At 41.5% G+C, this 26,437-nt stretch overlaps 2 protein-coding genes across 2 annotated transcripts in view; one reads left to right on the plus strand and one right to left on the minus strand.

Moving 5' to 3' along the window:
- The window catches only part of LOC145439845 (microfibril-associated glycoprotein 4-like), a 532,879-nt gene that overhangs the window by 197,837 nt on the left and 308,605 nt on the right, over positions 1–26,437 (plus strand). The gene's annotated exons all lie outside the window — the stretch shown is intronic.
- On the minus strand, positions 13,699–16,735 carry LOC145439349 (uncharacterized). Its single transcript, XM_080316850.1, has 6 exons — positions 16,513–16,735; positions 16,299–16,455; positions 15,907–16,049; positions 15,755–15,844; positions 15,300–15,449; positions 13,699–14,753 (listed from the first exon to the last, which is right to left on the minus strand). The coding sequence occupies exons 1-6, from the start codon at positions 16,658–16,660 to the stop codon at positions 14,728–14,730; spliced, it is 714 nt and encodes a 237-aa protein (XP_080172976.1). The 5' UTR covers positions 16,661–16,735; the 3' UTR covers positions 13,699–14,727.

The following is a 26,437-nucleotide window of genomic DNA, read 5'->3' on the forward strand; positions in this document are numbered from 1 at the left end:
CAACTAAATAATTCCGAGTATATTATAACTGGAAGGTAATACTGAAGTAACCAAGTATTCCGGCGGGGGCGGGGGCATATGTCATATATGCCGTTGAATGGGGTGCGAAAAAAAAGGAATGAAGTGGTATTGATTCATAGATTTACGATAAATAGCGACATCGTATTATTGTAAGATAAAAATAGCCACAATTGTAAATTATTAGCAACTTCTGGCGGAGGTATACAGCACCACCGCAATGAATCGTAATGGAATGAGGATTTAGCGGAGCGCATTAATCTTTGGATTCGGTTTAAAATGTCCGCCTATATCATTGTACATAATATAAGAGTCACATGAATTGATTGTATCATTGGATTGGATATTCTGACATCGCAACTTCAGTTGGTTTGGTGAAAGATGTGTTATTGCATGCATACTAAAAAAAATATTTCTCCACTTCTCTGTATAGTACCCCATTCACAAATGAATTGTTTGAAGCTGACCCAGAATGATTGTATTATTCCCCACAATAGTGGAACTAAAATCCCAATTACACAGTGGTTGCGTGAATTTGATCATTGTGTTTGGCGTTGCAAATGGAGCAGCGGACGATCATGATATACACCAAAGTTTCAGCTTAGGATCTACTAAGGCCGTAACTGTTGTACCCAAACCCCGGATTACAGGACCTCAAAGGGGCCCAAGATGATTTCGTTGGTCGTTTGTTGGAGGGTATTTATTAGACTTGAAAATTTTTGTCCCGATTCGCGCGGGTCTACATTTAAATATCTTCAGTAACAATGCGCATATTCTAGAGCAGTGGTTCCCAACCTGTGGTACGCGTACCACTAGTGGTACGCGAAGGTCTTCCAGGTGGTACGCGAGTAGATTCTGTCTTTTTCGATCGAAGTGAGTTATTAGTTCAGGTGAGGTAGATTTTGAGTTTTTTGAAGCCGTCGTCTCACGCTATCCCCCAGCTGCTAATTGTCCCTTATACGTGGGAATGCGAGCAATGATTTTCATCCCTAATGACTATCAAGTCGAAGCGATGAAACCGACTTGTTGCGCCCATATACATGACTTTCGATGCGCTGTAAGCAAACGTATGCCACGCATCGACAAGCTAGTGGTAAATAAACAAATGTAGCCATCGCATTAAATAAATTGACTTTTGTTGAGTGTTATTGTTATTTCATTACGCTGTTTTTCCTGTGACTAGTGGTGAAAAAATACAATTCCATACATCCCATCAACCCTGGCTGATATTGCCTAGTTCAGGGGTGTCAAACTCAAATTGCCTCGCGGGCCGGATCGAAGTCATGAAATCGCTCGCGGGCCGTACCAGTCAACGGAATCCAAAATATTGCCTCGTGCCATTGTTTTTCGCTCGAATACTTTATTATCAAGCATATATAGATAATACACGGGTCGTAGGGGTTTCATTCTAGCGAGTCGCAACACCATTATTTACGAACAATGCGAAAATACGATGTTTGTCCGGTTGAATACAGTTAAGAACCGCTAAACCAATAACATTACCGGCGATACAAGTACACATATTTAAGTGTTCCCTTTGCTTCAGTCCAGGTGTGGCCAACCTGAGGCCGTAAGAAGGAATTTGTGTGGCCCTAGACACGCAATTCAATTAGTATGTGTTGGCGGCCGTCGACTTGCAATTCGAATTTACGAATTGACTCCCGATTTCTTGAAAGATTTTAATTAATCATGAAATTTTCTTCGCGCTGCGCGCGATTCAATGCGATTACATTTTCGATTTCAATATAGTAGCACCCTTTGCAATCAGAGCCCCACAATACAGATGCGTCAGTGGAAAATGATGCGACTCACATGGAAATATCAGCTCAGAATCGTTTGCTCCTCACCATACTAAAAATTCTGATGGGAGGTCAAGAAATAACAGCATGCTACAAAGTGACTAATACCAATTGGCCCACCCGAAGATGCATCATAATTTATAACTTACTTTAAATTTTTGAAAACACCCCTACATCAACTCTATACCTGTGAATATGATCACACGGGATGAGAAAGGATAAATGTTTGAGGGTAATATGTAGAACTACTAATATGACGAAATTCACTGGTGAATCTGAATTTTTTTAGCGCTTCGCGCGACTATGAGCACTTCCATCCTTCACTCGCGATTTTGATGCGCATAGTAAGTCTATCATTAAATAAATTAGTCCGGAGTTCACCAGAAATGGACATAGACACTTTAACCTGGGTATTTGGCGTCCAGCAGCTCGTTCATTACGACTATGCCCTAGAATGCGGCCGTAGGCTACAAGAGTAGACGAAATGCGGCCGTGAATGGCAAAAAGGTTGGCCACCCCTGCTTTAGTCATAATCTGGCGGTAGCCCTACGTATGCGTTGCGATGAATACAAGATATTTAACTGTCAACGCGGACGTTGATATTTGGTTTATTACTGTGGATGTGATGGATAATATAATATTTTTTCAATGTACACAGAATTTTTATGCGTGCCGGATAAAATCGTCTGGCGGGTCGGATCCGGCCCACGGACCGTATATTTGACATCCCTGGCCTAGTTCAATAGAATTTGTTATTACATCTCGCATAGGTCAAATACGTCATTATGACGTCATAAATGGTGGCAACGCGCGTAACTTCCTTTGTGGTACGCGAGCACTGCATAAAACCTCAAGATGGTACGTTGGTGGAAAAAGGTTGGGAACCACTGTTCTACAGGAATAGGCATATCGGCGCCGTCGATTACCACGCATTGAACAGGATTATGACTCCAAGCTAAGAGGTAAGCCACAGCACATTTTCAAACCGGAAAATTGGCCACGACCAAGAAAGGGCTGGGAACCCTGGCCTATACATTTAAATCACCCGTATGTAACGACGCTGCTTCGCTTCGGAAGACGTGTTTCGAACTATATAATACCCACTTTACACAATCGGATAAGTCAATATAGAGAATATTTGTGAACTGTTTATTCGTCATGCGTATCTAACAACACAACACTTATGAAATATTCCCAGGGATTAGATCGAAAAATGCCAATTCAATAAATAGCTATAGTCATATAGACCAGTGGTTCTCAACCGCCGGTCCGCGACGACTTTTCTGCCGGTCCGCCAGGTATTTTAACATTTTACACCCTAATTTCAAGATGCAAAATGTTGAATGCCTGCCAATTGATGGAATAAATAAAACATCAACATCAACATATTCAGAACATCATGATGCAACATTAGGCCTGTTCGATTTAACTTTAAGTTCAAACGACAAGTACGAGCTGACTCGCAAAACCGCGCAGTTTGCAAAACAACACTTCGTTTTCGATTCATTCATTTTGTGGATAAACTCGTATCGCTGTTGACAGGTTTTTCGTGCGGCGTATTGCATTAATAGTAGGCTACGTCTGGTGGCAGTGGGAAATGAGCAAAGTAGCGCGACGAGGTGCTTGGTCCAGTGTTTGGATCAAGTCGCTATACCTTCGAGTCAGAAGTCAAATCAAGTCATTGCCTATTCTGACTCGAGTCAAGTCAAGTCACTCAATTTTTGGAGGCGACTCGAGTCAAGCCGACGAGTAAAGTCACAAACCGATGTGGAATTTTCGAATTTCGAGGCATGATTCTATCCATTGCATTTTGCAAGATGATTGAAGTACAGATTGATTTACGATGACTTATGAATCCAGTAACGAATATCGAGGTAATTATACATTCAACAAGGCATTGTATGGCTCACATATACGTAGAACTAGGCCACATCGATAACTGTCCGCCAAATAGATGACAGAATATGAAATCTCAGAAGTTAAACAAATTGATATGATTCAATGCATAACCTACCTATATACCCATACAATACAATTGAAGCCTGTACTACTTATTGACGAGTAATACAAATGTATAAACTAATATATCAGTCCCATTTAAATTATGCAAAAGACAATGCTGCATATAGAATACTACTAGTCTATGAAAATGTAAGCCAGGGATGGGCAAACTTTTGAACTTGCGGGCCGCATTCAACAGCGGAATCCTTTCGCGGGCCGCACTATGTAAAATTGGGATTATAAACTCAAACGCAATATTGGTATTTGATTATATAGTGAGGACATGTAGAGAACATATATGCTAATTGCTTATTTAAAACAATCCAAATATTGCTTTGATGATATCGTACACGCCTCAGAAACATTGGCGAGATTTCATAGTCGACCTCAAATTTGTCAAAACTATAGAGATGAAAGTCGGTTGTCCCGATTCTTAGAACACGATTGAAATTTAAACCTGTGAGTAGCGACGTGCACATAGATTTACCAATTCCACTTTTGGTTCAGCTCATGGACACACAATGCTGACAGCATCATAACCATATAAATAGCCTAATTCTACGCATATAGAGAACGAATCTACCTAAAACACGCGCGAATCGTTTTTTATAAGCACATCACTGAAATATTTAAAACTGGAGTGGCCAATCTGAAATCACACCCGTGATTTTTCAAACTGCGCTGGCCTTGAGATCAGGCTATCGCGCCAGAAATTAAACATAAAAAATAATAATATAGGAAGTATTTTCCTTAGTACAGTGGTTCTCAACGTTTTTAAGACACGCCCCCACCTTGTGATGGTAAAAGATTTGGCGCCCCTCTTATCGTCATATCACCAAACGCAAAGCAAGCCTAACGAATAGTTTGATGGCACGGAAGGTTACGGATGTGGATGAGAGATTGTTAAATATGAAATTCAGACTAAATACAGAACAATAATTATGAACGGGGTGTAAATCGCGCGGAGCGCGAATTTTTTTCAGTTGAGCTCAGCTTCGCGCCTCCCTTCAGATGCTTTCACGCCCCCAAGGTGGGTGCACCCCACCAGTTTGGGAACAACTGCCTTAGAATTATCGTGGTGAAATATGTAAGAAAAAGTTTAATCAAGTCCCCGCCAATTCGATTTTTAGTACGCATTTTATCAATATTTTTTAACAACTTTCTTTAGACTCTCGCGGGCCGCACACAACGGCGTGGAGGGCCGCATGCGGCCCGCGGGCCGTACTTTGCCCACCCCTGAAGTAAGCTCTAATCACCAAGTTTGCGGTCAAGTTATTTTTGACTTGCCAACGGAGGCTCAGTAAAACCAGGTTGCGCAATCGTTGAATGACTGGTTGCTCACATATCATATCATCGTGTCGATAGCACACGTACAGCCAGTTAGTCGACACCGATTATGGGATGACTTTAAATTGAATCGAATATATATGTTGCTTCGAATCACGAGTAAATCCACGTTTTTGATACTCCGAGTCAAGTCAAGTCGTTTTTTCCCCAGGTGACTCGAGTCAAGTCAATAAGTAATCTGCAAAAGTTGACTCCAGTTGAGTCAAGTCATAACTCGAGTCATCCCAACACTGGCTTGGGCCTTCTTCGAAACGCTTCTTCTCTAGATATTGTCGAAAAGAAAAATATTCGAGTTGGCGCAGTCGGTTAATCCACGATCTTCATCGCGAAAGACTGTAATCGACTCTCGGCGATTGCACGTTTATCTGGGCCAAAAGGTTTTACCTCGACTCAGCAGACTATAACTACCGTAAAATCATGAATACTATCGTGGTGAAAACCGTTAAAATGTCACGCTGTAGTACCATACCTTAAAAAAAACGGTTTCATACATTACATTTTTGGTTGATTTCAATTTTTAAGGTCCACCGGTCCGCCAAATATTTTTTGAATTTTGACCGGTCCGCGAGGTGAAAAAGGTTGAGAACCACTGATATAGACTACCCAGCAAACACAATAAACATAGATATATATATGACTCTCCTCCAACATAGCATATGCCATGGGCTGTTTTACAGAGTTCTTACTTCAATCATGAAAGTGATGCAAATACATCACAACTAGTCTTTAATTGTCAAAAGCGAAAGTGTAAAAGCAAGTATGATTTCCCAATAAAAAACAGTCAAAGAAGAAATGTATTTAGTCCACAACAATGAGTGAAAGTAAGGAAACCTAATCAAGTACTTTGCAAAATTAGATTCCTTGCATCAATCAATTAAGCAAAGTCGCGTCATGTTGTACTACTAGCCTAAAAATACGCGGAACATAAAATCGATCTAAGTCAAGTATGCTAAATTATACACGTATGCACTAACATCTGCATGGATCACTATCACACGAAGTGATAGTGCCGCGGGCGGGGTAAAATATTTGTTCTATGAGATCACGTCATTGTCACTATGGATAATACCATCACAACCCGGTGCCCGGAATTTATACGCTATAGGCAAATCCCGATCCGACAGTAAGGATATGACGGCGTTGAGGTATTGTTTACGTGTCTTGAGCTTTCGAGAATAAGGCTCGGATTGCAGCACGCAACGACCGCAGCGATTCGCACGTGCCGTGCACATCCGCTTGCATCAAATGCGTTGCATGCTGTATTGCGACATTGCATGCATTCCATGAGACAAATCAGCCATTAAATATTTTATTGATAAGTCTTCAACCATAGCATCTGGCATATCTCATGCACTTGAAGTGTCACCTGTGAGAGGAAATTGTGGTGAATTCTACACCATTTAACTGCTGGTGGCAGAATAGTAACCATCGTTCTCCATCTGTGCTTTCCTGTCCGTGACATCCTCATTGTTGGTACAAGAATTTGAATTGCATAGACGACTAACCTACTAGGTAAATCCGTCGCTTTGCAAGCACCTGCAGGATAAAAATACCTTGTATTCAATCAAGCACAGTTGTGAGACCTACATTCATTTTACTTTTGTCACTCAGTTTCAACTGACCGATTGCAATTCAACCAGTCAACATTTATTGATATTAACCAATGCTGGCAACCAGGGCATGGTATGTTATGGTATGGAAGTATGGTTCGGTATGGATCGATATTTTGGTATGGAATATGGAATAATGCAAGTATGGTATGGAATGGAAGATTTTACTCTCTATGGCAGGGGCGGGCAACTTCTCAGGTCGGCGGGCCGGATGTAGGAAAATTAAGTACTTGGCGGGCCGGATATAGCTGAATCGATACATGTTTCGCCCATTTATCCGCATATTTAAGGAATAAATCGCACGTGTGCAATTTATTCCAACGATAGCAATGTCATTTCAAAGTCATTCCTCGCTGATAATGACGAAGGCAATGTGGATTTCAGAACAACATTGTCATACAGGCGCCGCCTTGTCTGCTTCTCCCTGATCAATCAACACATGGTGCAATCCTTAATTAAGATTTCAAGGCGTTAGATAAGCCTGGTACCCCGAATTTACCAATATATCAATTCATTAGGGTTGAGTAGGGCCTACATCGTAAATGCCGATAATGCATGTCTTCTCGCTTCTACGAACTTACGCACGCATTCTTGGTAATGTCCATTCTCGGTAATGGTTTTCTCGGTATTGGTATAGAGCTCCCGCGGTCCTAGTCTGCCGGGATTCCCCACTACTGGCTTCCGACGTCACATTTTAGTGACTGTATGTTATTATTAGCGTGCGTGTGTACGCAGCGTGCGAGAGTAGAGCATACGCGTAAGTAAATATAGAATCGAGAAGACTTGCACAAACGGAACCGTATAGAACCGTAAATGCCGTTAATGCAATGGTTGTTCTCGGCAATGGTTGTTCTCGGTGGTGTCCATTCTCGGTGGTGACCATTGTCGGTAATGGCTTTCTCGGTAATGGTTTTCTCGGTATTGACCGGACACCAGCCGGCGGGCCACATTATCAACCAAGACGGGAAACTGTCCGCGGGCCGGATCCGGCCCGCGGGCCGTATGTTGCCCGCCCCTGCTCTATGGTATGGAACGACATTTCCATACTTCCATACTTTGATGTTTTATACATTTTATCGTGATCTGTGCAAGCTTCATGAAGCGTACGTTGTTCGCTGTTTACGGAATACGATCGTATTTGTTATGTGCGAACGTGAACTATTTAACGCTGTGTAGGAACAAATAGGCCCACACGCTTGTGCAACGGTCTTAGGAGCATTTGGAATGACATGATTTAGTGATGTAATAATGACAACAGTAATGTTGATCCTATATTCTATTGAGTCTCCGTCTCCGAGCATAGTCTATCATGTGACGCAATAATTGGTAATGTAGGCTACTCCAACTACCTCATTCCTTGAGTGACGACAGCTTACAAGCAATCATGATGCAACGTACTAAATGCTCAATGTGATTGATAATTACATTTCTTCTGAAACATTGTCCGCATATATACTATTTACATACCGAGATATCATAATGGTCATATTTCAAACGCTCTCGCATTAGGATTATAGACCAGGGAGGGGGTAGATATAGTTTGAAATTGTCGCCACGCTAACCCCAACCAAATACAGTACTAATAATCACGCAGATCGCTGCAGTATTCATCGCCTGCAGCTGGGATATTTTATGGGTGCGCCTATATTATAAATTATCGTGCGAGTAGTTACTTCAAACTTGCATGTGCCTCATGCCAATGTACCGGAAATGTGATGATATTCTTGTGAAGCAGGGGCGGGTAACTTCTTCAGTTGGCGGGCCGGATATAGGAAAATTAGGAACTTGGTGGGCCGGATTTCTGAATGGATAAATTATTCGCCCATATATACAAGGAATAAATTGTATTTAATGAATGTATTTTATCGACTGCAATGTCACTTCAAAGCCATTTCTCGCCGATAATGACAATATAAGATAGATTTGAGAACAGCATTGTCGTACAGGCGCCGCAATGTCTGCTTCTCTCTGATCAACTAACTCCCGGTGCAATCCTTTATTAAGATTTCAAACGTTTGATAAGCCCGGCACCCAAAATTTACCAAGATATCAATTCATTAGGGTTGAGTGCATCGTAAATGCCGATAATGCAAGTCTTCTCGCTTCGACGAACTTACGCGTAAGCTCCACTCTCGCACGCTGCGCAGTGCGCACACCTATACAATAACATACAGTCACTAAAATTTGACGTTTAGGCAAGTAGTGGGGAATCTCGGCAGACTGGGGCCGCGGGCCACATTATCATGTAGGACGGGAAATTGTCCGCGGGTCCGACAAAATCTTGTTGGGGGCCGCATCCGGCCCGCGGGTCGTATGTTGCCACTCCCTTTTATGGACGGTCCTAGATAACAATCAGCTGACTATCTCATTTTTCTCGCGGAAGCTGTAGAGTAGACGTACACGGCACCTCACCATCGTGAACTAAACCTCACCAAAACAGACTCTGTAAAACTATTACCAGGAATTAAATTCGCATCATGGCTAGTTTAAGCAACAATGACATCCGAAATATCAATAATATAGGTGCTATAAAAGGTACTATACTTATGATATTGAAGTATTTGAAAGTATGGAATATCTATCAAGTATGGTATGGAACAATGTTGGTATGGTATGGAAAATTGCAAGTATGGTATGGAGAGAGTAAGGCAAGTATGGAGTAAGGAAAATTCTCGTTCCATACCATACCATACCATGCCCTGTTGGCAACGATAAGGTCACGTACGGGGAAGCGAGTGCGGCAGTTGGTTAAGACGCCCTTGTCACGACACCAATGAAAGTGAGTTAAAATCTCGGTTCTGTTTATCTACTATGTGTCGGTAGTTTATCTGCGCTGGGCTCTTCATGGCTAGCCTCAATGCGATTGCATTGTATGAAAATCCCAGAGCGAAGGTGAGCCGAGTGTGAAAGTTGTCCGGAAGATTACGAAAAGCAGAGTCCAATAAGGCACGTTTTGCTTAAGCAAGCTTGTGCAAGTTCGCATGCAGAAATGTCAGGACTTCAATATCTGTACCAAGTGAAGAATTCGTTTTTTCACTCTGATCACCAGCAATGTAGCAATAGTCTGACGCCTTCAGAATACATTGTCCAATGTCCAGTCTAACCTAGCTCGTTAAGGCGTAAACATATATTCCGTTGCAAGCCGTAATTAAACGCGGTGATTTTGATATAAGATTTCTCAGAAACTTTCGACTGCCCTTAAATACGATTTCAAAAGATATGTTTGACTATAAATACTGCCACTGCCGCGTTAGGTCGATAAGGTCAAGCACGATCGCTGCTAACGAATACGGAGGCGCAGAGGTGTAGTAGACTATACCAGGTTATACAATTCATTTTCACGCATATCGTGTAGCACGCGTGAGGATAGCCGTACCTCATTGGTTCTACTGGCAGCCACCCGCATTTCAATTATAGGCCTATACTTCCAACAAACCAAGATAGTAACCTCAGCGGCGAAGAGGTTTGTTAACTGATATAACATGAACCATCTTACTTCTCAATTCTCATATTCGTCGACAATAACACAACATTGTGCTACAAGCCTACATTTTAACGGCAGTGCTGGCACGATACCTAACAATCCTAATGTGGATTGCCATGTTTGAAATTAAAATTTGTAAACGCGAACGGCAACCCCAAAGGAGAGAGAATTAATTTGCGCATAATTTCAACATTACGAAGAAATCACTCGCGGCACACTTGCGAGACGTAAATGGCGTGCCGTAGCACAACGGTTCAGAACCATTGCCGTAGGCCGTCAGTGGTGGGATTGCCCTTACCCGTGAAGACGACTTTACCACGACTACGGCGGTTTCATGCGGAAAACTCAAAATCCACCCCGCCTGAACTACTACCTTTCTTCGGCCGAAAAATTAACAGAATCTACTCGCGTACCACCTGGAAGACCTTCGCGTACCACAAGTGGTATGCGTACCACAGGTTGGGAACAACTGCAGTATAGGAACAAATCAGAGACGTTGACACCCAATTTCGAAAAGGCAAAAAAGTGCACACTGAGTTGAGTTTTATGGAATAATGTGCCTAAAAGTAGTTATTCACAAAAGCGAAAACGACAATGCCGGACCGTTATATGAAGTTTACATGGATAATATATTATTTACTCAAAAACTATAATTCATATATCAGTGCATGGTCGCGCTGCTGTATCATTTCTGACTCAGAAGATTTCCAGAATCTAGAGATTCCTGAATCGTAATTTATTAAGAATACATCAAATTCAAAAGTCCGCGTTTACAGTTTAATCTCTTGTATTCCTCACAACGCATATACACACGGCCAACGCCAGATTACGACTTAAAGGTAGGCCACACGTATAATATTCACTCGCGACCCCAACTCGCGACAATCTCACTTTCTCACTAAAACGAGAGTGTACGTCATCGCGAAATGAGAAAAAATAGATGAAGCATGAGTGCGTCCGGCAGGGGTCGCAATTTACAGCGTACGCTAGCTCGAAAATGAAAATGTGCGATCTTTCGTAAAGCTTCAGCGTCGCGAACGCTGCGTTTTATACATCTTCACAACACATTCGAAAAGATGCTACAGCTACGGCATACGAGATATGTTAGCCGGCCAGATGGCACGTTGGGCGTTGAAAGCAGGAATGCGAAGATTGCATTGCTCTGGCTAGCAGTAAAAAGGAAGCACAGGCGGAGGACTAGGCACATGTGGGTGCATCCAATTCTGCAAAGAAGGGAGATCCTAGGTATGTGTGTTATGATATATGTATGGGAGTATCATACCTTATGGAACATAATATTAAACAGGAGAGTTTCATGCTTTGGTGAGGGAACTCAGATTCGAAAGACAGGAATACTTTCGAGATTATTTTGCAATGAATGTGGAGACCTTCGATGAGCTTCTGTCGTTGGTCGGCCCGCTCATCAGCAAGCAGACCACAGTCATGAGAAAGCCGATTCCACCCAATGAAAGATTAGCTATCACGCTGAGGTAAATAAGACAATAGAGATGACTAGGTGCAGTTAATTTTGCAGGATGGTGTCAGGTTGTGGTTAGTTAGTGTATGTTGATGCTAGCAAACAACTTGACAAATTGATTAATAGTAGCAAATAGTGCACTAGGGTTGTTCAAAAAAAACTTTTTTTTCAAAATCTCACTCGCCTAGTGACTAAATCGTCAGGTTGTCCAAGAAAACGATGCACACCAAATTTGACTCAATTCCAACCAGTATAGGCCGTGCAATCTTGAATTGAAATTTTTAATTTATTAATAAAAATTAAAAAAAAAAATTCTCAAATTTTTCTGTCAACCCCATGAAATTGTTGAGCTGTCTTCAAAGACGATGCAAAACAAATTTGAGTCAATTCCGACTAGTAGAAGCGGAACTATTTGAGTTTTTCGTTGATAATCCCCGGATCAAGGATAATCCGACAATTATCAACGAAAAACGCAAATAACTCCGCTTCTACAAGTCGGAATTGACTCAAATTTGTTTTGCATCGTCTTTGAAGACAGCTCAACAATTTCATGGGGTTGATAAAAAAATTTGAGATTTTTTTTTTTAATTTTTGATAATACATTAAAAATTTCAATTCAAGATTGCACGGCCTGTACTGGTTGGAATTGAGTCAAATTTGGTGTGCATCGTTTTCTTGGACAACCTGACGATTTAGTCACTAGGCGAGTGAGATTTGGAAAAAAAAGTTTTTTTTGAACAACCCTATAGTGCACCTTATTCAAGGTATTCATCATATTGCTCTGTACATAGGTTTCTTTGCACTGGTGATTCATATCGTACGATCGCCTTTTCTTATCGATGTGGGAGGTCAACAGTAGCAAAGATCGTCCCAGAGACGTGTGCTGCTATTTGGGAGGCCCTAGCACCCGAGTACATGCCAGAGCCAAAAAAAGACCAATGGAAGCGCATTGCTGAGCGATTTCAAGATAAGTGGAATTATCCTAATTGTGTCGGCAGCATAGATGGCAAGCATGTTTTGATTCAGAAACCGGCAATGTCAGGGTCCCTATTTTTTAATTATAAGAAGACTTTCAGTGTTGTTTTGATGGCAGTTGTGGATGCTGACAAGCGCTTTATTGCTGTTGATGTTGGTCAATATGGTGCAGTGAATGATAGTAAATGTTTCAGTAACTCGCTTTTTGGTAAACGTCTGTCATCTAACCAATTAGATTTGCCATCAGCGTCTCCTCTACCTGGATTTGACAATCCAACTCATTACGTTTTTGTGGCGGATGAAGCCTTTCCTCTGAACACTCACATCATGAGACCATTTCCTGGCGGATCGCTGAGCAGTGATGAACGTCGTATTTTCAATTACAGATTGTCACGTGCTAGGCTTGTTGTGGAGAATGCATTTGGGATATTATCCTCTCGCTTCTCTTGCTTTCGGAGGCCAATGGTTGTTATGCCTGTTCATGTAGATGAAGTGGTTAAAGCCTGTACCGTTCTCCATAATTTTCTTATGAGTGACTCAAATTATTATGATGCTGCAGTGGATGAAGCGCGCCCGTCATCGTCTCTACGGCCACTGGACAGAGCGGGTAGAGGAAGTGCTGCGGCAGCCAAAGCCACACGAGAAGAATTTGTGAGATACTTTAGTAGTCTTGAGGGGGCTGTTTCTTGGCAGCAAGAGCGCATATAGTTCGATTTCATTTCCAGTTTTAAGTTTCTTGACATTGAGGTGATAAAACGAATTTCGTGATTCAACTTGAGGATTCAAGTGCATTCTTGATAGCGAAGTTGGTCTACTCGGGATATTTTCAGTGATGCCTGTGATGATGATGATGAATTGAGAAAAGTCCATTTCTCCTTTGCAGGAGGTTGAGTTCAAACTACATGATTGGCCATAAAACTACTCAGTCTGAGGCATCAACCTATTAGACTTGACAACAGCTTGTTATCATCTTTCTCATTTCTCGTCTATTTAATAAACACATTGCAACATTCGTCTGCTGTTTTGTATATTGACATATTTATCAGACATGTGCTACATATTAGCCAGTTACGCAGTGCAATCCGGGGCATAACTGGAAGTAAGTTGCTCAGAGACCAAAGTGTAAACCCGGTAAAATGAAAGATCTCCAGGTCCTCAAGACCATTTCTTATGCAGCAAATGTCAGTCTTGCATCAGATTTGCGGTGGCTGCAGCAAATCTACGTTTCAGTCCTGCATCTTCATGTGGTGTCTGCAGCAATGTAGGTTTCTTAGATTTGTGATGCCACTCAATCCTAGCATGTTCCGTTGCGCGATGGTTGCTGATCATGCTCCTACCTCTCTTTCATTATGTCTGCATCTAGAAATATAATTATACGGCAGCACATGGTGTTCTTCACTACAACAAATTAGTAGGCATGCAGACATACAAATTACCATCAGATATGTGAGCATTCGTTTTTGATAATACCGCCCGCATCCGCATGAAGTTATACAAATATGAATTAGTTAAGGCGCACGCTCTGTGCGAGCTTATCTCAAAACTTTACGGCATGTCCGCTCGCACAAGAACGAACCCGCCTAAGTAAAGTCGTTCTTCAAAATTCAGGGACAAGTTTTACAGCGAAAAAGCAACTCAGCACAAGCGCCCGTGTAAACGGAATTGTTATGTATCTGAACAGTGCGACAAGCGTAGAACCTGTTCGATACAGTCCTTGCAATATCGTCTCAGTTAGTGACTTTACATAAAGTTTTCATCTTCTTTCAACCATATATTGGCCCTGATTAGCTTTGAATTAGTGAAACAGGCATAACCATGACCAAAAAATGGGCGAAAAAATTTGAAAATGTTTCAAACAGGACATAAGTCACTTTGATTCCACTGCGACAATATGGGAGGGGGACATACCATATAAATTCATGAAAAGGAGCGCTGGAGGAAAGCATGCTAATCAATGATGAATAAAATATTACCTTGATGGACAGCGCCCCACAACTTTATCATTGCGATCATGCCTCAAGGCCACTGCGGTAATCCTTGGTCTAAAGTGATATCATATCCATTACAGCACCGTGCATATAATCAAAAATTAGGTATTTTCAATGCGGTGAAATTAAACTTTCAGGAGTACAACATGCACACTTTCTGTTTTCTGTTGCTCATTTTGAAATATGGACACAAACATGCCTTGGTTACGGGACCTATAGCTCCACACCGCACATGATTCTACTGGTTCCATACTATTGCCGAGAATGCTATTAGCAAGATGGACATTACCGTGAATGCTATTACTGAGAATGGACATTACCGAGAATGGACATTACAGAGAATTGCCAATGCCAAGAATCTAGCCTACTGGGACGGACGTTGTCGAGGAATTTATACCTCAGAATCGATACCGAATGTGGCCACCCCGTCATTGCACACACATGACCTGTTCATATGCATAACATGCCTGCATTGCATATATTGCATTCTTGGTAATATCCATTCTCTGTGGTTTCCATTTTCAGTAATGTCCATTCTCGGTATTGACCGGATACCGTTTTTACTCCTATCAAAAGTGCACATATTCAAAGACGAGTTACCGGAGGTTGAACATTCCATTTCCTCCTCGATGATTCCATCTCGGATGAGCTGGTGTATTCGGAATTTGATGCCAGCGCGGCGAGTAGCATCTTTGATGGTGGCTAGTTCCTTGCCCATGCTGGCCATAAAAAGCTCATCTGCAGATGGTTCTGTAAATTGTAACATCTTTGTTACTGGCTGCTATGATTGTGCAAAACTTTTGTTGGTGTCTATGTGGTTGTTGATCAGTCTAACGTTGCATGATGGCAATTAATCGAGTTACATTCGGCTTTTAAATCAAGGAAACCAAATTAATTGTTGTACATTTGAACATACGTTTTTGACTGCGTGAGCATTGCATGGTTCTTCTACCATTGGCCTGGTACACGAGTCTGAGTTTTGGCATATCATATTCATTTTCCGAACACAAAATTCGTCTCTACAACATAGATACAACTACATGACACATGCGTACCTCGATTTCCTTGCTGCAATGCCTTGAGTACAGACTGCACATCTTCATCGTCTCTTGGCGCTTTGCGTTTGCAACTCCGCCTCTTTACTGCTGTAGCAAATATGCAGGGTAACCAAAGACTGAAGCACAATTCTTGTAAAATTTCCACTCACGACGTGATGGTGCGTTGACAGCCGGTGTCGCCGTTGGCGTTATTGGTGGACTCTCAACCGAAAGAGTGGCCACCGATGTTATTGGTGGCGTGTCATCTAGTAATGAGGATGACAACGGATGCTCCGACATGTTCGATGATGTCCTGCATAGCATGAGAAAATTGTTATCAATCTGAAGTTTACCATTTTGTCAGAGAATAAAGATAAACTAAGCTACAAATGCAATTTTGGCGTGTTTCCCTGCAATTCACTGAGTCAAATTATCATCTTCTGTGAAATCTGGTTGGTCTAAGTTGGTATGTAACATTTTTAGCATTTCCTTTGACACTAATCAACATAACAAATAAATTAATTGTTTTCCTCCATCCCGGATAAAATTAACTACAACTTACTGTCTCGTTTCAAGATACGGATCTAAGAAACTCATTATATCCATATACTGCCACCGAGGTGATATTGCTTCATGACCTGATCCTGATGGAATGTATTTGTTTTTCTCTTTTACGTATCTGTCTCGGGTCTTTTTCCACATGACGGTGAGATTTTCACCTGAAATATTCTATATAAGCTCCTGATCGCAGAAATTCACTAGTATACACGATGTACCTGGGCATCCAAGAGCTTCTGACACTTCTCGCCACGTTCTTTTCTTTTTTATATTATGGTAATACTCCGGGTGCGACTTATCATATAGAATAGGCCTATATCTAACCCCTTCAATTAGATTTTCGACGTTCACCATACTCAAGCTCATCTGCAAACAAGTATACCGTAGTAAAGGTGATAAATTACTGATGATGAATCCTCGTGCGCTATGAGACGAAGATCGAGTGGTACAGCTGAACTCTACAGAAAATTTGCGCTTACAGAGCCAATATATACCTTCTCCGAAAAGTTATTACTTACATTATTACGTTAGTTCCTACCGCAAAACCGCATCAGGCCTCAATAGGTCCGTACCCGGTGGAGAACTGCGAACAACTGATTGCAATTTGACAAATCAATTTTTCTCGGCTGTGACGAATATTCTCTCGTGCGGAAAGATTCACTAGCGAGCTCGCGATTGGAACGCATCGGTAGCGTCTTCATTAGCGAGCTCGCTAGTGACCTCGCTAGCGCTAGCTAGCGAAGGAGTGGAGCAAAGAAAGAAACGAAGTCGCTAGCGAATTTCGGTACCGTGTGGCCTACCTTTAAAGCAAAGGGAGCATAGAAATAAGTGAACTTGTATCGTCGTTACCGCCATTGTTTTAGCAGCGGTTTATAAGTGTATTCAACCAGCCAATCATCATCGTCAATTCCATTGTTCGCGAATAAAGGTGTTGCTACTTGTTTGAATGAAGCCCCTATGATCCGTGATACAATTGTAATATACTATAATCTATATATGCTTGGCAATAAGGTGTTCAAGTGAAAAGCAAACCGTGCGGCCCGCGAGCATTTGGAATGTTTGAATCCGACCCGCGACGTAATTTGAGTTTGACACCTTTGGTCTACAAAGAAGGATATTTAATCCCATACGGCCATTCTGTTGATGTGCTTACTGAAGCATTAGCAGTTCAAGCGAAACTGCTTGTGATTTCCCTAGTTTAAAAACGTTACAAATTCGTTTCCAATCATTTTGCAAATTTAGAGGTCTCGCGGACCCCCTGAAAATGCTTCGCGGACCCCCGGTTGAGAACCACTGGCCTAAGACTTATGCGACTGCATGAATATTGTGCGTGTGGCTCCACCTAATAGCAAATTTCTAGAACCGCAGCTCAGATTATTCCCAAGAGTTTTCGACCCAGTACCGAATGGTTCTAAATTTTCGCAATGTCTTTGGCGTCACTTGTTGCTTTGTTTCCCTACAACGTATCTGCTGCAGCTTAGTTACCCTAGTTGAACGCAGGGATATCTCAATGCTACGAGGAATTGTGTCTCTTATCACGTTCAGTCTTGATTAGATTTTGTCTTTGATAGTTTGTATTGATGAATACCTCCTAACGAAATCAGTGTAACATGAAGCCACTGGTCTATTGCATGATGCACCTTTAAGCGTTTGATTAAGAATCAACATCAATGCAATCAACCTTCACCTTTACTAGAATATATATTTCAAGTTGCTACAAAATGTAACTGGGACAAAACAATGATATATTTATAGGTTTATCCCAGCCCGTATCGACTACACAATCGTACGATAACATGGCTATTATGGAGTCTGCATGGATCGATGATCTTCTGATATGGCGCGAGCATGTTGCGGAATGGATACGCCTGGTTGAACAAGGATGGTATGTATCACGGCTTGTAAAATTTGAAATCCTTGAGTGGAGAATTTTCCCTGTATTAGTTTCTGATTCAGCGGCCGAAATATACAGTAGCGTAAATGCACGTTCGGTAGCCTTATCCACAATTTAAAAAAATGCTGCGTTTTCTATTATCAATTTGTCAGTTATTAATGATATAATCGTCAATGAGCCTGCAATAAGCTTACAGAAAAGCCGTAAACACTCCTTGTAAATCGTTCGAAATTCACCATCGACTTGAAGAGTGGTTCCTGACTTATTTGTCTTCACGTTCCCCTTTTGATCCATCACCCCCCACAAGTTTTAGTTCAAATTTAGCTCAATTATCTCGCCGCCATCTGGTGCAATTATTAACTGTACACTACTGTAAACTGCAATAATTGCCCTTTTCACGAAAATACCATCATACTGTAGATCAGGGGTCGGCCACATTTCGTACGCAGCAGTGACGTGCGGTGAGGTTCATACCTGGTGAGGCACATGCCCCCCCCCCACACACACACACACGCACGCACGTAAAGTGCCAGATTAAGAGACCCAAAACGTGAATAAAAACAGCAGCGGGTATAGAGAGCATTTTCTTTGCACACTGATAGCCGTTGCAATTCCACATTATACAATACATGTAGAACTGGTCGCTATTGTGCTAAATGGGCAAGTTTAGACGGATAATAATTACTATCTCTTCAAGTACCGGTATAAATTATTCGAAGCATAAAGCAACGACAATAATGCAGCCTATGCAAGTAGATATAACATACCACATTTTAACGGAAAATAAATAACAGCTACATAAGTAAGGGAATGTATTTGCTCCGCGCAATACGTATTGGCCGTCGCTACTATATAATTCCTACAAGACAGTCAAGACTCAAGACTGTTGTATTCCGAAATCGATAGCGCGTTTCACTGTGCTGCGATTGTCCAATTGTTAGCGAATAGTGCCTGAGGCAAATTCGTTTGTGCCTCACCTGGCTATTGTTTCTCTGCGATGGCATTGTTTGTAATAAAGCCGAATGTCACCTTCCTTGGCGATTTTGAGGGGGTTCCGGTGGTCTGACACTGTTAATATTTCGATTTTAGGAAACAGTGTGACGACAGCATTTGATTGATACCAGTTGTTATGAATTCCGAGCTATTTATGATGAATTGCAACATCGCAGGTGAGGCACGACCCGCCCTTGCCTCACCTGTGCCGCAACTCTCCTTTCGCGCTGTATTTTTGAATAATAATTATACAAATTGATGATGTTGTGTGAAAAAATGTTCAAATTTAGTTATTTATGAACATCGATGTAAAATATCAATAATCATCGACTCATGGAGGGTTTTCACAATTTTCACTTATTCGCCCTGACGACAGGTGAGGCACTGCCTCACCTGCCTCATTGGACGGCACGTCACTGGTATGCAGCGTATCAATGTCAAAATACGAACAATTGGAGTGGCAAACGTGTTCAGTTTGTCACAATTATCGTTTCAAGCACGGAATCTCACAAACCGCTATCTGAGGCTGACGAAGGAATCGGTGGCGTCAGCGGTTCTCAATCTGGGGGTGCACGCCCCTTGGGGGGCGTGGAAGTTCCTCGTGAGGGCACGAAGTCACCAGGCAGAAATTATGTTTCTTGAACTCGGAATGATTTCAGTTTGTGCTTCAAGTCGACAACGGCAATAATCCCGACAATAATACAATTTTAAATGCCATAATTGCGACGTACTATTCATTTATAGATTATGACAAATATCGGACCTTGCACCGATCAGAAGTTGTCTCTGAATTGAGAGTAACCTGTTAACGAATTTAACTGTTAGTTGATGTTTTATGGGCTTTCTGACAAAGCATCTGTGCAGAGTGCGTAGAAAGGCACAACGATATGGAGAAATACGATATTCACTTATAATGTCATAATAGTTGACCTGCATAACATGAATATTATAATATGAAACTGAGAAACAACGATTAAAATCAAGGACGAGAAATATACGGATCCGGATCTGCCCGCAACTGGATTATGAGCTTTCTACACGCTAAAAAAATCGAATCTGACAGCGTTGAAAAATGTTTCGTGTCACTGAATAAATCCAAGTCGATACCATCCTGAGAAACTACTAGCTCTGTTCCGGTCTACATATATTTGCCAACAGTCTTCCTGTTCTCTTCCTTTTCAAGAGCTTGCATTTACTTCTTTACTTTATATGGTCATGAGATTACAGCAAAGATACAATATTAATATTTCCAACCAACAAAAAAATTGAAAATTATGATTTTTTCGCAACTTCTCGACTTGCTAATCCCCTTAAATATACATTCAATACAATTTCTTTTGTGTATAGGTGAATAAATACGCGGTTGATGTATCGATTTAGGAATCTGGCTAGCAACGTATTGCATATTACCATATCAGGCCCGCCGATTCGAGAAGTTCCCGCCACTGATTTGAATCGAAGTGGCTTACAACGCAGAAGCACCCTTTCCGAGTATACTCAATTAGGATACGTTCTATAGAATGCCACTCCCAAGACGCGCATAATACGTCGTGTGCGTCAAATCATTCGGCGTGCCATGAAAAATTATCTCGCGTACCCTACCAATTGGGGTTACCGACCCCCGCTATATATATTTCGAAGACTTAAATTGTTTCAACTAGAATTCATTGTTGGAGGTTTATCTAGGTTCCGCCTCGCCATTACCATCCGTGTAAACAGTGTCTTATCAAAGCCTAGAAGTGGGTCGTGCTACAAATCGACAACTACGTAATAAAAATGAAGAGAATTGCCCTGGCGTAAATGACCATGGTAGTCGACAAACTCCATGAATACGACAAACAACTCAAATCCATTAAATGGGATGTTCGCAGCTGCATGACAGAATAGAAAAGTTGAAATGGGGGGGGTCGTGATGTGCAAATAAAAGCCTTAGATATGAGCTAGAGAGCAAAAACCCACTTTCACAAAGATAGGTGGAAGTGGATGAAATATTAACCCGTAACACCTCCGATGACAAATTTGGGTGTGACCGCAACATCAGCCACCAAAGTTGAGAAATCTTTAGGATCTATTAGGAAAACACTTGAAGAATCTTATCCAGGCAACCGTAAATGTACACTAATTTCCTGAGAATGACAGTTTCAAACACAAAAACACTTGGCAAACATTGCGAAATTACCCTGACTGATCCCCATATTCCAATTTGTTATATTTGCCATAAACCGTAATAAAACATTTCTAATTCGAAATATGGTTGCATCAAAAAGTCTACCACTTGACTGAATGTAGGAGGTTATCAAGAGGATATCTCAAACGGCCGTTCTGTTGATGTGATCCCTGACGTTTCGGCAGTTATGGAAGCAACCTTGCTTCATAGGATGTACCTTTTAGCTTAGTAAATCACAAATTAGGTTATCAAAATCAATCATGGTGAAATTAGGAGGTTTCACGGACCCCGGTAGGGATTCACTGGACTAGCGAATCGAGAATTGAAAAATGGGCGGTAAATCACGAATCAATAATCATGATTAATTGGAGCCTGAAATAATATGCCAGTGATTGACTGCCAATTTGTTTTGTTGAATTGTGTTGGTTTGAAGAAAGTTGTTTTGGTTCCACTGCAGATATGTAAAATCACCATTGTCAATGTTTCCATAGGGACCGCATAATAAAATGTAACATGCCCGTAAGTTATTTTCTAGGTGCAGAATGTTAATACCAGCATTGATATGTATATCACGGTTGTCCGGCATATGAGCATGCGACACATTGAAAAACGACAGATCAGCATGCGTCACATTTGCATGCGACACTTTGGCATATGGTTTCAAAACCCCAAAACTTACCCCAACCCCGACCTGAACTCCGAAATCAACCCTAATATATATTCCTAACTCCAAACCTAACACTAACGCAATCCTCGATCTAAACCAGGGGTGCAAACATCCGGCCCTCGAAGCAATTTTTAGTAGCTTGAAAAATGCGCGTATTATTCACCACATTTCTAACAAATCTTGAAATTTTGAAAATGTGTCCATTAAATAACCCCCCAAAGCAGCGAATGTCGAGTGTCTTTAAAGCCCACATTACGGCGGTGTTGTGGTTTCGAATCATCATTACGAGCAAGTGGCTGGCATTGGCACCCAATTCCGAGAAGGCAAATAGCGCATATTAAGCTCGGAGATGTATGGTAAATTCGACGAGAAACCAGTTATTCAGAGAAGCGAAAATGTCAATGCGAAATCCTTATATGCAGGTTACATGGAGAATTAGGTTGTACTGCTACATCACTCATGACTCAAAAGGTCTCCGGCCTCGAGAGAAACCCGAATCGCTATATGATCATGATCATATGAAGTAGATTCCAACGTCAGTGTTTACATACCAACTTATATCATCGCTAGAGCCTATGTCTTCTCGGTTTATAACAGTGTTCGGCCGCCCCTTCGTAATATTACCAATTATATATATATATATTTGCTAATAACGGTGAATCCAAATTAGAACCCCTATTTTCCGTAATATAATGTAATGTAATGTAATGTATAATGTGTTTATAGCCTTAATAGTAAAGTATTCAAAATGAAAAACAAGGGCATGGATTTTCAGGTATTATTGTGGAATCCTCTGAATGGTGCGGTCCGCGAGCGATATAATGTTGTGAATCCGGCCCGCGACGTCAGTTAAGTTTGACACCCCTGGTCTGAACCATGCCCAGCCCCAACCCTTAAATTCTATTCACATGCTGAAATGTCACATGCATAGTTGTTGGATGCTCATATGTCGATGAGCCGTATTGCACAGGTGCTACTGGCCTATTAAGATGAAGTACATTCATGCGGCATGCTAGCGCTTGATTGCCAAAACCAGGGTTAGAATCCTGTTACGTTTGGTATTAAATTGCGTGAGGGGAGATGGTTAAGAGTGCTACTAGGTAGCAGACTTATCAATTTCACAAAATCCTCGTGGCAACTCACAAATAAGCCGCATTGGAATTCAAGGCTTGTATAAGTCTCTCAATCGGAATAATTGGATGTTTGATTGTCCCTTGCTAGCCTATAGATAAAAGTTTTGTCTTTTCGCGGGTGGGTGGCAGTTACGGATATGTCACAAACTATAGTATTTGGCAATATTCATGACATACACCAAACTACTCGTTTGAGGTACGGCAGGTTGCTGAGTTATTAGACATAAAAATGCCAGTGAAGGATTGACTAATTCATTAGTGTGCCATATAGTTGGTAATATATAATATAAAACCAATGTGGAGAGTTCGAGATGCTGAGCAGCTGTAAAATCACAACATGCGGTACATCCCTATATCAGCTTTTTAGATGCTCTCTATTAGTCTCTAGTAATCCGGGGATTTTAATAAGAATAATCTAGTGATTGGGAACAGAAAAATGGTTTAATTCCGGGAGCGTGAGTTCTTGCGTCCCAATGCTATAGTGCAATGACGTACTCATGCAGCGTTGAGGTTCGAAATCGAGACCCTCCTATAGTTATTAGGTCATTTGTCACTAATCAATTACTATCAATGTGTTGTGAGGCCCTTTCCAAGGTTAAGCCTCGCAAATCTTAACTGGATGGACTTGAAAAAAATGCGGTAAACTAGAATCACCGCTAGCTGTAATAAGCTATCTCGAATGCAAGTTGAAGCTCGCATTTCAGAACTGTTATCTGAAAGGGAACACCAGAAGTCACACTGACTGGCAATAGATATTCATTATAATCTTTTGGTCTGAGAGAAAAACATGTTTTAACGGTTTTGTTCTTTTAACACTCTTTTAATGTACAGATCATTCTGGGCATCAGTAATCTCTAGTAATGTTTTAGATGTGTAGTTAGGTGTGTATTGTAGTCGAGTATTGTTTACTAGACTCAGCGAAAATTAGGGGTTGGCGAAGGTTTGCAGTTTAGCGTAAGTCATCCCCAGGCTGGTAAAGTTTAAGATCCGCTGCTCTGAAGTGTATCGAAATAAGTCGATTATTGTCAAGTCTGATGAGAATAAGGTGATGTACCCTTGTAAGGTAGCAGTATTTAGTCTTTTTTCTTTTATGTGTTAACCAATAACTTTCGGATTTGCCTCATACGGTATTGTACCATGTAGTTTAATATTTTGCCTTATATTTGTGATTTAGCTTCGTCAATGAGAACGATACAGATTGGAAATTACTCTATGAATGTCCGGACTTTTCCGAGATGCATTGCCAGAATGAATCCGCATTTCGGTCCACAAACGACTCTCTCAATTGTACTATCGCCTACTGCGAAGATGGCCGTTACAGCAGTAAGAATTATATCGTACATTGTTGATGAAGAAATTGTGTTGCCTACTACCACACAAAATATGTTTCACGTTGAATGTGGTTCACGCAAAAAAAACCTAGTTCACCCCTGTGATATACAGACATGGGGTAATCGTGATTAGTAATCGTAATCGATTACGACGATTACAGCATTCCCAAGTAATCGTAATCGCAATCGATTACATTCGAAAAAAATCCGAAGTAATCGTAATCGACTACTTGACATATCTAATCGATTTATTTGTGAAAGAACGATTACTTTTCATTTGTGCAATGTCCATGACATAAATTGAACATTCGTGAACAATGAAGAGTGCGATTTAAGACAGGTTTTGGAGAGCAGAAATGTCGGATTGTCAAACGATATACATGTAGTACTGTGATCGTAAGAACACCCGCTATGCATTATGTCAGGTTATCAATACACTGCAGACGCCACTACCTCGTAGCAGGATAATACTCGCCACTCTGCCTAGTTTCGAATAGTAACGTATGCACTATGTATTGATGTTTTGTTATGCTTAGGTAAACGCAGTTGGACCGTTGCTGATTGGCGAGCGGTAGGCCTATTTACGTATACACCGGGCAAAGATTTGAAATTTTTTACCCGTCAAATTAAACATGACAATTTCTACATCGAAGCATTAAAAACCAACGGCTTGTGATAAAAAAATCATAACCGATCCGTTATTCTCCGTTACTCGTATAACGGCAACTCGGTATATCTGTAATAAGTGGATAGTATGCAAAAGTCTATGTTTACCTTATAATATTCTCATCCGGCCCTACTTGAAACGGGCAGCAATTTCTATTTCGCAATTTTATACTCAACATTTGGATCTGCCTCTTTGGCCATCCACTTACACACCATGTTAGCGTGGATTGCAGCTAGAATCAGTACCAAAACAGCATTTCGCCACCCCATTCTAAAAAAGGTGATCTTTGGCCCCCCCAAAGGCGATCAATAAAACTTTTGGCGGGTGAAGTCCACCAAACCCCCTTTAACGACCCGGCTTTTCACAAGAACTGGAAAACACGATTTGATGCGTTATGGATGCGCTCTATTTGCTGTCAAGTCGCGCTAAGCGCGAATATTTAGGCACGTAATTTACAACTATAGCTGTATTGTATGTTGGTGATTCTGAACTTCTTTCTACTATATAATAAAAAGATATCGGAGTCGCCCTAACGTAGCAGACGATAAGAAAACTAAACGAAAAACTTTCGTGAGTCGCACCTAGAAATTGTCATTTCTACACGGGGTTCATCAATTTCCTCAGTGGGTGAACCGGTTGGCATTTTCATTGTGGGGCTGAGATTGAGAAAACTATTCGTCGCGATCATCCTGCGCGGCTATGGAAAATGAAAAAATACACAATGTTTCGGCCAAGATAGCATATCTTGGTGTGTCGCGGCGCGGTATTGGCCGGCACCGAAATGCCTATTTCTGTAAATCATGCAATGGTATAATAGTAGTGTATATGATCGGTCGTGGTGTGCGCTTTTTTGCATGGGGTAGTATAGGGCCCGCTGGTGAGGTGCCGCAAAACTCGTGTTGGTGATGGCACCCTTTTGACCCCCCTTCCGCGGGTGAGGTGCCATGTGTTCTTATGGGATCTCTGGTGATGGTACCCTTTCAGGTATAGGCTGCGTCGGTGATATGCCTGTCATGTATTCTTATGGGATCTCTGGTGATGTGCCATTGTTTCTTATGGTATCTCTGGTGACGGCACCCTTTCAGGTATAGACTGCGTCGGTGATGTGTCGTGAAAACTCGTGTTGGTGAGTCGCACTTTCAGGTATAGGCCGCGTTAGTGATGTGCCTGTCATGTATTCTTATGGGATCTCTGGTGATGTGCCATTGTTTCTTATGGTATCTCTAGTGACGGCACCCTTTCGGGTATAGGCTGTGGCGATGATGTGCCCACGGATTCTTGTGTCGTAGTG

This window comes from Botryllus schlosseri, chromosome 5, assembly GCF_051294905.1.
Source record: "Botryllus schlosseri isolate E-star chromosome 5, Bs_hap1, whole genome shotgun sequence".
NCBI classification, from domain to species: domain Eukaryota; kingdom Metazoa; phylum Chordata; class Ascidiacea; order Stolidobranchia; family Styelidae; genus Botryllus; species Botryllus schlosseri.